This window comes from Hetaerina americana, unplaced genomic scaffold, assembly GCF_022747635.1.
Source record: "Hetaerina americana unplaced genomic scaffold, ioHetAmer1.1.p SCAF_6, whole genome shotgun sequence".
Taxonomy (NCBI): Eukaryota; Metazoa; Arthropoda; class Insecta; order Odonata; family Calopterygidae; genus Hetaerina; species Hetaerina americana.
This window is the reverse complement of record NW_027287205.1, coordinates 17,706,256-17,719,833: the sequence shown is the minus strand read 5'-3', so window position 1 is coordinate 17,719,833 and position 13,578 is coordinate 17,706,256. Positions and strand designations below refer to the sequence as shown.

General features: G+C 38.2%; 1 protein-coding gene across 1 annotated transcript; it reads right to left on the bottom strand.

Moving 5' to 3' along the window:
* Positions 1-3,403: 3,403 nt before the first annotated feature.
* Positions 3,404-8,857, bottom strand: LOC139695180 (thioredoxin-like). Its single transcript, XM_071593853.1, has 4 exons — positions 8,651-8,857; positions 8,436-8,540; positions 4,884-5,009; positions 3,404-4,795 (listed from the first exon to the last, which is right to left on the bottom strand). Exons 1-4 carry the CDS (start codon positions 8,672-8,674, stop codon positions 4,733-4,735), a joined length of 318 nt encoding a protein of 105 aa, XP_071449954.1. The 5' UTR covers positions 8,675-8,857; the 3' UTR covers positions 3,404-4,732.
* Positions 8,858-13,578: the final 4,721 nt, after the last annotated feature.

Genomic DNA, 13,578 nt, shown 5'->3' with positions numbered 1-13,578 from the left:
TTGACCACCTTCTTTATAAAGCCTATAATAGATAAGCAGTGTATTATGTTGTCAACCTTGCCCCAGATCAAATATCCAAAAAATGTTTCAGACTACTATTTTTAGGCAATATTTCATGCACCGTTTCATCATGCTTCCCCAGAGAAAGATAAAGGATAGATTAATACAATCCCTCAACCCTACATACTCCATTATTCCCACTCAAATAAGCTGCAATTATTCACTCCATTTGTGATAATTGACCCGTAAAATACATAACAAAGCATCAGTTTGAGAGTGAGTGTGCACCACAAGTGCTTTGAGATTGTCCAGCATTCCAGGAATAATGTCCAATTGGCTATTGAGCAAGTACTTCCCTCCCATTCTCCTTTCCACTACAACACGTATGCCATTAAATGAACTTGATTCTAAGAAATGGGTATACGAGGATTTTGCTGTTTCCTTCCCATTCCCCCCTAACTCTCTTGGGCCTCCTTTCCCCGGTCAGGTCTTATTTTCCTCCCCATTAAGGCTGTGTCTTTAGTTGAGAATCTGACCGCAGTGGAGCCTTTTCAAGAGAAAAATTTTGTATGTTTTGACAATTTTGTGTTATGTGCAAAACCATTTTCCTCTGAAACCCCCTAATCCAACCCAACAGTTGTCAAATCCCAAAATACCTCCTTATGCCCCCATACCTTTGCCCCATGACCAAAATGAATATATTTAAAGTAAAAGCTTGAAAATGTACCAGAAGATGATACTATGTATTGAAACCCTGGTTGTAAGAGTAAACATAAAGTGGAATTAACTAAGTTACAATTTTTCTTTCCGTAATAGATAAGGTCAGTTAAGCCAAGCCTGAAGTTACCGATTTTAGGTAGATAACTGATAATAACAACATAAACCAAAAAAACTTCCATGTATAATTGCCTCGTAGAAACTTTTTCCTGTAAAACTTCCACCTCTAGAGATGCAGGAGTGTCAAATTAAAGAAAAAATATCTATCATTTTCAAATTGAAAGTATTCTTTCAAATAAATTTCAGAGTAACAAAATTACAATTACTTTTTTCATCTGTTTTTCTTCTGGTCTATGGACATGTGGAATGGAAACTAGTTTGGCCAATAGGGGGTAGATATGTTGGTCTCACAAAATGGCAGTACATGGAATGGTCAGACCTTGTGTTGTCTCTCATGCAAAATGGTAAAATATCGCAGGATAATATAATATTGTGATATTTGTGCTTGTGTGCATCATTTTAAGTCCTTGAACCAAAATACCCACCTTTCTAAGCGCTCTGTGATAGCAGAGATATTTATTGAAAGTGCTTTCTCTGTTGCACGAAGACACTTCGCCTTGCCAATATAGCAGCCGATATTGAACTTTAAAAATCTGAAATAAGTGCTCTTGAAGTAAACAACAGAGCTTTTTCGCCAGCTCAGCTGAATAAACCTGTCTCCTATGTTGATGCCCTAGATACTAGGACCAAAAAAAAATCAACTAGTTGATTGCTCATTGGTATCCATTAAGCGGGAAGAGGTACTGTAATACTGAATTGTAAGTTTCCACTAGTAAGATGTTAGTCTTGCAAATAAAGAAGTAAAGAGACTGCTTCGGAGACAGGTTTCCGTCAAAGTCAAAGCTTCCTGCAGCATCTCGAATTCAGCAAGCTGATGTGGATGGCTTCCAAAAAGTTCCTCTGTTGGAAAAACAAAATTTTGTTTGGCCGTAACTCAGTCAAGCTCATAGTCCAACTTCTCCGTTATCCTTCGTCATGTCCTTCTGTATGTGGGATGTGTTAATCGTGACACCTGGGGCTATCGTCAAGTATTTAACCGAGAATTTCCCTAAAGGTGGCTTTTCCTGCAGTAATTTACGTACAGGTGAGAAATATCGCTCTTTGCTCCTCTTAATCTAAGGGACGAACTTTTTAATGCCGAATTCTGGCTGGGTGTCTCCGTGGGTAATGTTTTTCTTCAAGAAAACAATACAGTGGGTGTGAATAAAGTAGACAAGAACCTTATCTCAACAGGCAAATTGATCTCAAGTGCCAACGAGGATAGTCCATTTCGTATAACTGTGAAAACAGGCTCATATATTACCAGATCTAAATCCAGGTGACTGGGAACAGAAGTTAGTTTTCTCAACATTGTTTTTGAGAGTCCAGCCTTATCTAAAAGCATACATGAGTGGATGCAGAGTTATTATGTGAAGAGCAATTGTAAACTGGCTAAATGGAATGCAATAAATAATATGGAATGAAAAGGTGGCACCCTGCTAAAGAATCAATTTATAGTCATTTCTACCTACTTGCTGTGTAATTTCTTAAGTAAACTCCGTATTATCACTATTGCCACCATCATCAGTACAAAACTATTTTACCCAGCATTGGTGATTATCTGCCATATTTTGAATATTTATATCCAAATCCAAAGATGCAGGGATCAAGTTCTAAATAAGTGTGTGCTAGTATGTATGTGTATTATATATATATATATATATATATATATATATATATATATACACATACATACATATATATACATACACATATACATACATATATATATGTATATATATATATATATATATATATATATATGTCCACAAAGATACATATATATATATATATCTTTGTGGACATTATCATTATGCTATGGATAAGTTCACTCGTTTTGATCCATAGCAATTTTTTCATTCACTTTTTTCACCACCTAAAGCAATTTACTTCGACCTTTCTGCTGCATGTAGTGGTATGCTACCTGCTATACTAAATCATTTCTCATAGCTTCATGGTGCCATTGGCTTCCATAATTGTTTTCATTATTATGAAAAAGATTGGTGCCTTAAAGAGGCAATTAAGCAATTATTTCCATAGATAAACAAAATTTACATTTGCACACAATTTTAGACACACACAAAAAAAAGAAAATAGAAATCAACACAGTGCTTCAGCAAGGAAGAAGGGGTGGACAGGGTTTTTGGCGCCCATGAATTATGAATCTTTTACCATTTCCAAAGCAGTTAACAGAATTCTAACTCATTTTTTGCATATTTCTTACTTCTGCTCATTGAAAAAAATGATGAAGACATTTAACATGGCAGATGATCTTATTGTTCAAGGTTAACTAAATAAGTGATTGTGAAAATTAATTAAGAGGTAAAATATCATTGCTCCAGCGCAGGGGTCACCAGCACGCAGATCCCTTCCACCATGTGAAGATCATCTATGGGAGGGATGGATCTCATGAATATAAAATATTGAATCGGTGACCCAGCAAATATAATGAGCAGTAACAACTTCTGCTTTTTACACCAGTAAACAATTGCGTTCCCTGGTTAAATTGTTAAATCATACATGATGGGGTAAATAAAATATTAGGGATTGTTAGCATATAGTTAGTTACAAGTAAACATTTCCTGTCTACATGAAGTCTGTGTCCAATGTTTACTCTTTCCCTTTCATTACACAATTCAAATTACATTCAAGAATAGTCATGTGGCAATTTGATACTTAGGAAATGTTATTACACAATAAATATTAAAAACATGAGTTAAAACCGAAGTCAGTGGGTTTGCTGATTTGTACACAAATAGTGATCTGCAATGGCCTTGTGCTGGTCCCACTATGGTAAAAACAAGCATACTTCAAGTTCAGAGGTCTTCCACTCTTTATGGAACCCTTTTTACAAAAAATATAAAACTTATGTCACTCTCCTCCATTATCTCCCCTGTAGACATTCTTCAGTGTCACCATCGTTACCACTTATAATGCTTACATAGGTGTCCCTCTTGCTCCATGGAAAAACCAGCTGGTTCACGACTGATGCTTCTACGATTCAGTCACATGACATTCATCCTTCTTTGAACCGCAACAAACCACGAGCATACATTATTCACATTCTTTGTCATACGTCTCACCCAGTTGATGAATTTTAATGGGTGTTAAAGACCACAAATGGAGAAAACAGATATAGCACACTTGACAATAACACCTTAAGTAATGTACACACATGCTTCTCACACCAGGGAAAGCTTTAGGAACCCTGTAGATTATACAGCCCAGCTGCATTGTCTTGCATTCATAGAGGGGCTCCAGATACATTTTAACGTAAATCATATCCTTCTACCTACTCCCAAACCTGAGAAAAACATTGGATTACCTTAAAGCTTGATTACACCAGGCACATTTATATTACAACCTCTTACGCCAAACGCATGAAATTAAACATTTGCAATTAAAGTCATTTGTGAGGGAAAATAGTGATTTTATTTCATTCTTAAAAGGGGAAAGTTTTTCAAGCAATCGCATTGATGAAATCAAAAAATCTTAACATGGTGCTCAATAATAACACTCATTTCAAACTTTTATACAAATAAGCTCAGATTTCAAAAATTATCTTTTCATGATTATAAGTTTCTCCACAAATTGTTTTAAGCACATTTTCATTTCTCCAATAAGAACACAAAAGGATTCAAAACAAATATCCAATGGTGAGAGAATCACCTTTTAATCTATGATGAAATCAGTTTCCAGAGTTCAGATAGCAAGAAATAGCCATTAGCTTAGAGAAAAACAAATTCCAAGGACGTGTACATATTTTATATGCTGTGATTACAATTTACTATTTTCTCTTACCAATGGAAATCCGATTATATTTGATTTCAAAGTAGCTGCTTGTACAAAATATATCTTTAAAAGGCATTGCATTGAGGAAATTTAAAGGCAATGTTGGCAGTAAAAACAATTAGCTTCATTTAAACTCATTCACCATTTCTTTGAGCTTTTCAATATTTGCTCCAGAAAACATTGAAACCTAGAAAAAATGATAAAAATATTATTAACCTCAAGAGATTTAATTACAGAGATAGGTCACACAAAAAGTTTGCTGAAAGTAATCATACCTTTTCACTTTTCTTCAGGAAAATGAATGTTGGTACAGAAACAATTGCATATTCTGATGCAATTTCATGACATTCATCCACATCAACTTTAAGGAATACAACATTAGGATGTTCTTTTGCTAGACTCTGTAAAAGAGAGAAAAAGAAGATACATTAGATAACATGCAATCCACCATATCCCTTTCTAAGTCAACTGCAAATATGGATTGTGGTCAATTCAGTGCTTCTTCATCATCAAACGTATAGGTCTGTCAAACTTCTGCATTGGTAACTGATCATTTCATAGTATAGCGAAATCTCTCTCAATGACCAAGACAAATTAATTATAAGGGCAGAAAATAATCTGTAGGTATTCTGTGGGGGCCATGACAAACCGCACACCGCTGGTAGAGTTCAACTGTCGGCAGTATGATACCATTTGGAATGAGTCTCACCACCTGGAGAAATTACAAACACGTCCCTACCAACCAGTATTACCCCACCGGAAGTGAGTCTGTCTAAAGCTATTACAAACAGGTTTCGGACAGATTGATACCACATTATTGGGATGGAGGACACCCCAGGACCTTGCCTTTGTCACTTTGCCTGAGTATATTTTTGTTATGGCAGCAGGGTGTTTATAATAGTGATCTTCACCCGGCATATTATAGCCATTAATTTTGGGCTTAGGATGGCATTAAAAACTATTATTTTGCTTTGAAAACAACCAGAGCGGCTGAGAGAAAACAAGTGAAGTGAAATTACCAATATTGGTTCTTCATATAAGTATCACATAAGAACTACACCGAACTTATCTTTTATATCAATGCAATGTAATTAATAATTTTGTTAAGCGATACCTGTGTAATATGTAGCATATATTTAGTTTATTTCAACACTGAGCTCTTTAACTTTTTATTGTATACACTTTGCTTTCATTCACGTTTATCGTTTAAGCAAAATTGGAGAAGTAAAGCATGACAAAAAATGTTTATGCATCAATAAATCCACGGAAGAACATACATACTCTAATTATTACCCTTTCATGTTTATGCTATTGTAAAAAGATAAAATCCCTTTTCCCATATTACATGAGGCAATGAAGAATTTGCATGACACTTCTGTGTCTGTGATTTCTTAGGTAATATATCTTTGGTTCACAATTGTGTAGTGCAACATTTATTGCTTTAACCGATTTGTACTCATCAAGTATTTTAATTCATTAGCAAAGACATTCAAGAAGACAATTGAAATAATATCTCGCTGAAAATGAGAAAAATGGTGATGAGGTGTGGGACTATACTGTAGGACGAGGAATGATCACGGGGAGAAAGCTATTGAGTGCTGCAGGAGACGGGTTAGTCATCACCAACTCTTGATTTAGACACCACAAAAGGCATAGGTATTCATGGAAAATGCCAGGTGACTCAGAAAGGTATCAGTTAGATTTTCTGGTCAGACCCAGGTTTAGGAATAGTGTGATCAATTCACATAGCCTCCCCGGAGTGGATGTGGACACTGACCACTATTTAGTCGTCATGAAATGTAGCGTCAGTTTCAAAAAGATAAGGCAGGGGCGGCGGGTAAGGAAATGGAATGTAGAAGTATTAAATGGATTGGCAAGGAAGGAGTATTAGCAGGCTGTAGAGAAAATCATGGATGGTGGTTAAGAGCTTAGTAATATTGAAGAAAAATGAGAATTTATCAAGGGATGTCGAAAGCCACAAAAGACACTATAGGTACCGTTAATGGGACAAAAAAAACCATGGACAACGGATGAGATGATTTCAAAGATGGACGAGAGAAAAAAAACAAGAATGTAAACACAGTGATACTGCACATTTCCTAGATCTATTGGTTATTGCAGTTAAAAAGTGTATGTTCTGAAAAAAGCATGCGAATCGTTTAAAATGGATGTATTAACTGCGTGTAGGCAGCGGGCAGATAATGTGCCAATGGATTTGACGAACGGTGGAGTGTAAAAGAAGTTGACAAAATGCAAGCATGAGGTTGAAGGAAGTGTGAATGTCAAAACTGCAATAGGCTTTAATTTAAATGATTAAAAAACGTTCATACGGTGGGCTGAAAGTGTGACAAGGATGTACAGATATTGTGCACACCGCAACATTTGATGTTCACTATTTTTCAAAGTAATTTCAACAGGGTTTAGTAAATAATAACCACTAATAATATGCAATGGTGAGGGGGTGTATACTTGTTTACATTTATACGGGAGGGGAAGGCAAACAAGTTGCTAGGTTTCATGGTGTGCAATGCATGAACTTGGCCGTGAACTATATGCGGCATTTTCCGGTCTTTAACATTTACCGCGACTAATTTACGACTTACGCCGCTGATGCCGGAACACAATTATTACGTACCTCGTGGACCGCCAGAAATAGGAACGTTAATTTCAATTAATAGCAGACAGCCGATCGGCAGTAAAATATTAGACTTACTTAGGTAATTGCACAACACCCAGCTGATTATAAGAGAGGTATCACAGTTTCCAATTTTCTTACCTATCCGGGAGATGATGGAATCCAATATTAAAATTACACTACATACATCACTCAAATTATAGGGCTCGCTTAAAACGGCTCATTTTACCTCTGGCCCTCCTCCCACAACACCAAACCTTTAAGAGTGCGATTATCACTGATGAAATTCGGGGAAGATTAAAAATGGAAACACCAGAATATTCGAACTGCGTCATGGATAATCACCGAATCAAAAATTAACCAGGAACTATAAAAGCCGCAATCGCCGATACTATTTTCATCAGCCTTTTTTGCCAACACTATCCTTCCTTTCGTAGCATAGGCGCATTGTTATCTCTAGCGATTATGCTCATAAGGTAACTTATCCTTGATTCCCCTATCATTAAAATTACAAGGGGTACAATCCTGTTTCTAGAAAATATCGTAAATTGTTTCTTTACATTTATTTTGTATCCATTTTGACCAAGATTTGGGCAGTATTTCGAGCATTGTATTCATATCTTTGATAACCCACCAGGGTCACAATATCACCTAAAACCCCAATAAAGTGTATCAGTCTTAAATTTATCTTTCTAACTTTAGTCTTATCAGTCGTCGTCTCTGTAGTCCATTCAATACATACGTTAAATAGACATGGCGAAAGTGGACACACTTATCATACTCCTTTTCTGATCTTCGCTTCTTTCTCTTCCCTATACTTCGATCAAAGTGCTTGACTAAGACAGCCTAAATATTTAATTAAACATCTTGCTATTACATAGAACGAAACCTCTTGGTTCAGTAAGACGACGACTAATACCGCTTAAAATATATCACGCCAACAGTATATCTCTCTCCTTTTGTGAATGTACATAAATTTTAATCGATGATTCTGTCCGCAATGAATTCGGAATAATCGATGACTGGAATAGGAACGAAGCGCGTTTGTCTTTCGGGGAAGTTTCTGGAACACAAAACTTTCATTGAACAACGTAACAACTCGGTGGGTGTACCGCTACTGGGATAAATAAACACGGATAGGTGGAGAATTGTATTGACGAAAACAACGGGCAAGTTTTTCACATCAACTGACCTCAAATTGTGGTCCAATAACTTTGCACGGCCCGCACCATGTTGCCGAAAAGTCTACTACCACCAAAGAGTCACCTGCTTCCTTCAACTTGGCGTCGAAATCACTCTATAACACAAAGTAGAAATAAGACAATAGCTTCCCCCAGTAAGGAAAAACAATGAAAGCAACGATGCAAATCTCCTATAAGATGTACTTAGAAGTGTCAAATTACATACCTTGCTTTCTACGTGGACAGCCATGAATGGTTCGTCTTTATTAGAGTTCGGCTAAATCGAATGTACTTGCCGCAATTTTCCACCAGGCCGGGTTTACGCGTAGCTAATGTGTAAAACCACTGCAGGACGCCCACCCGAATTTCTCAAATGACTGCCGATGCGCTCAGTTCGCCAAGTGAGATGTCGAGACACCTTTCTCATAGTCTTACGCAATCGGTGCTGCTGGTTGGCGGGTGTAGCTCGCCCGCGCAACGCCAGGAGGGGGATGTTCGAATGGAAGGAGAATGAGGGGAGGAAGTCAGCACTGCCAAACTACTCGCATTAACCCGCAAAGAAGACGCGCGGCCAATTACGATTTTCTCTGCTAGCGGCACTTTGCGAACGGCCGTCTTATTTCTTTTCATTGTTTCATTTACAGTGCTTCTCTTTGTACCCATATTTTGCAAGCAAAATCAATACATATTTATTTATATTCCAATAATTGTGAGCACATTTCCCACGCTTTGTATAAGACGACTAAATAAGGTAATAGTTCCATATTCGCCCATAGACGCATGGGCGACTCTCGAACCACGACTGTCTGCGAAGTCAAATAAATCAAGAGGAAATGCACTTGTTCGATCTTTTACTAAATGTCCTTGTAGAACTGGAGTAGTTTCTATTCCATATCAGAGTTAGATCTACATTCGTCATTAATAATAATAAGGGAAGTTATGAGGTTGGGAAGATAAATATCTCTTGTGTAAACAGGAAATTTTCAACCTATGGCAAAAGTAATAACTCCAGCGACTCATTTTCCGCGTTAGTTAATACTTGTGAGGAAGGTGACTCAGAGAGATCGGGAAAAGATCACTCGCGGAAATACCGTATGAACGCAACTGAATACACTCACTGTTGACCTTAATATTATTACTTCACTTTAACGTGCTCAGTGGAATGGAACATAGCCAATGCCTTTAGCAAACGTCACCTACCCAGAAATGACGACCAGCCAGGAAAATATTTAGGAAGTCATTCCTTCCGTTCTGGTGATCTGGTCAGTCGTGGCAAAAGAATTGTTATTCAAGTAAAAGATATTTCCTTAATTGCCGACACAGATCGATGAAAACTACCGATTGAGGTGTCGGCAATTAAGGAAATATCGCCTATTATATAATCGTTGAAGAGCACACAAATATAAAGAAATTGCGTCGTGGTTTTCCTGGAGGGGTATAATTAAAACGACCTTGAGTAAGGTATAATACATTAACGGTAATGTAATGGCTTTAGACTGTCCCACGTCACACGCCCCGTCACGGTTTGAAGGGTAAGACGTTGCTGTAAGACCGCCATATGGTCCTTTTAAAATTCATCCGTTATTGCTGCAGGGCCTTCCCGATGGACAACATGGAGAGGTTTGTGTGTTCTGATGACCCCTAAAGTTCAGCTGACGGGAGCAATGGTATAAACTCGTAGGTTCGTATACTATACCCCTATCCATAGATCGACGGGTAGGAACCAGTCCGTACGGCGTCTGCGACGACGTCTGACACCACTGAAATGACCATTGAGTGATGATATCGTTCAAAACACTGCTGAGAAAGGCAATGGAAAGACTTCCCAAGGGTCTCAAGATTTTCATAAGGACACCTTAATGGAAATGGGTCCTGACAATTACGGGACTTTACCCAATCGGCCGTGTATCCTGCCCGGCATCGGGGGAGGCAAGGCTTTCGAGGTCATCATCTCACGAAATCCTTACAAAGCAAAAACTACGGCGTCAGCAGCTACACAGAATACGCAGAAAACGACCAAATTAGTTAGAATACGAACTTGGAATGTTGGGACAATGGTGATGGCAGAAATATTAGAGAATACAAAGCAAGAGACGGAGGGAGGACACAAAGATGTTTACAGGGCTGTGAGAGGTGAGATGGAAGGGATTACTGGTGTGATAGTAATAGAGCAATATGCAGCGGAAGGGAAGAGAGTCGATGAGGAATGGTCATAATACTGAACATTAAAGACTCGTAGAAGCGTATAAAACATAAAGCAAGCGATTGATAGAGTATGCAATAAGTATAGTATAAAATATATTATAAGTAGAATTACAAGCGGAACCAACGAATTTGGCCGTTGTTCAGGCATACATTCCACCAAGCATTCTAAGCTAAGGTGGAAGAAGTTGATAAGGTAAACGATCATTTGAGAGGCCATAGTTGAGGGTTTTCCCGAAGGAAAACATTTGATAGACATTAGAATGCGACAGTAGGCGATTCCTTGGTCCTAAACCAAGTTTAGGACCAAGGAATGACAGTGAAGGGAAAAAATTGCATTCTGTAGGAGACATGGGCTAATCGTCACCAACACTAGGTTTAGACACCACAAAAGGCACAGGTATACATGGAAAATATCAGGTGACTCAGAAAGGTATCAATGAAACTATATTATGGATCCGCGTAGATTTTGGAACAGCGTGATGAATTCACAGTTTCCCGGGATCGGATGCGTGCTCAGATCTTAGTACTTATGAAGTGTAGCGTCGAATAAAAAAATATTAAACAGGAAAGAAGGTTTAGGAAATGGAACGCGAAACCATTAATTGGATTGAAATGGAAGGACTATCAGCAGGCGGTAGAGAACGGCAAATGTAATGAAAGGGAGCTGGAAACTATTAAAGAAAAATCGGAATATATCAAAAAATGGTAATCGGACCCACAAGAGTAACTATATGAACTGTTAATTAGAAAAGGTCAAGGAAACCATGGATTACGGACGAGAAGAATAAAAGGATAAATGAGAGAAGGAAAAGGAAAAATGTAAATACAATATTAGGGAGAAGGAAGTACAATGAGTTCAGTAACAAACTCAGGCGTGAAACGAAAAGGGCGAAAGAAGTGTGGTGGAAGACGAAGTGCGATGATATGCGATAGTTCGAAGTGCGAAAGGGGGAAATTGGTGCGCTATACAGGAATGTGCGCGAGGAAGTGAAAAGAGAAAATCATTTCAAACCATTTAAGATAAGTCAGGAAAAATATTAGCTGAACTAGAAAACATCCATGAGAGATGGAAGGAATATATAGCAGAACCATATGGTAAAGACGTAAGGCCAGCAAGGTCAGACATAGAAAGAGAGTATAACGTAGATGACGATAGCTTAAGTCCAACCTTATTCGATGGAGAGATAAAAGGGCCATTGAGGGAATTGAAATCCCGCAAGGCCGTGGGGTTAGGAACATTCCCTCGGAACTACATACTTGTAAGTTTATGAGAATGTGGGAGGACGAGTTTTTATGGGATAATTTGATGGGAGATAATTTATGAGAGATAGATTTGGCCGGAACACTTCGTCCAATCAGTTTTAGTTCCTGTTTCAAGAAAGGGAAAGGCTATACATGTATGTGAGGAAAAAATGAAAATTAGCTTGATTTCACCCCTGTACATGACACATACTGCGCAGGTACGAGAGCTGGATGGAGAGTCGGGATGAGCAGAGTAAGGAAGTGGTAAAACAGGGATGTCATTATCGTTTGTACTGTTCAACGCATTTTTGGAGGAAATAGTAAAAAATAATGGGAAGAACTGGGGGTGACAATGAAAATTGAAATTCATTACATTAGTTAGATTTTCGGATGACCAATCTTTAGATAGTCAGTCAGTTTAGGGATTGCAAACACTGCTGAGTGCATTTGAATGTCACTGTGATAGATCTGGGAATACATGAGAATAAAACAAACGTTATGCGGTTTTCGAGATAGTAAGGTTAAGCTAAACATTAAAATAGGATGGCAAAACTAGATCGGTATACCAATCTAGGAAAAGTTTTCAGCCATTACGGTCAAAGCAGTGAGGAGAAGAATTACATTAGACGAAGAAGTTTTCATGAGAAATGGGGAATTTTTGACAGTTATATTGAGTAAAGATATTAAGAAACGGTTAGTCAAAACAAAGATACAGAACGCTGTTTTCTATGGCGCGAAAGCTGTCATTGAAGGAGGATGGTAGACTTACATCGGAGCCTTTTGGAATGTGGGTGTGGAAAAGGACGGAAAAGGTGAAGTGGACTGAAAGCGAAACAAATGAGGAAGTGAGTTTGGTGAAAGAGGAGAAGGAGACTGTTTGTTGGCAGATAACCGAAAGGAGCAGGAAATACATGTATGGATTCGCAGCATTTTCATTGGTGATAGAATGTTACAGACTGTAATGAAGGGAAAAAGTTTGGGAGAACAAGGAAGGGGAAGGAAAAGAATAGGAATGTTGACGCAATGAGGGAGGAAAGAAATATACAGAGTTGAGGGACTGACTGTCGTGCCCGATTTCAGGAGTTGCTTAGGAGAAATTATATCCGTTTAGCAAATCAAAAACCTTCCTTAAATGACAGAGTACACCAAAAAAAGAGCACAGACAAATTTATAACCACTGCATTCAGATTAAAATTAAAGTAACGCATACATAGATAGAAAATCTGATCATATTGTAGTGGCCATGCACCTACTTTAGCCACCAAATACCCAAAGATCTCTGCTGACGTAATTTTATTCTCCAGAAAAATATGACCAGCAGTTTCCTCCAAGGTTAGTAAGAAAAACTACCCCCTTCCATCATTTAGTCGTCTTATGCAAAGCGTGGGATATGTGCTCACAATTATTGGAATAGAAATTAATATGTATTGATTTTGCTTGCAAAATATGGGTACAAAGAGAAGCACTGTAAATGAAACAATGAAAAGAAATAAGACGGCCGTTCGCAAAGTGCCGCTAGCAGAGAAAATCGTAATTGGCCGCGCGTCTTCTTTGCGGGTTAATGCGAGTAGTTTGGCAGTGCTGACTTCCTCCCCTCATTCTCCTTCAATTCGAACATCCCCCTTCTGACGTTGCGCGGGCGAGCTACACCCGCCAACCAGCAGCGCCGATTGCGTAAGACTGTATGAGAAATCGCGGGGAAAGTTG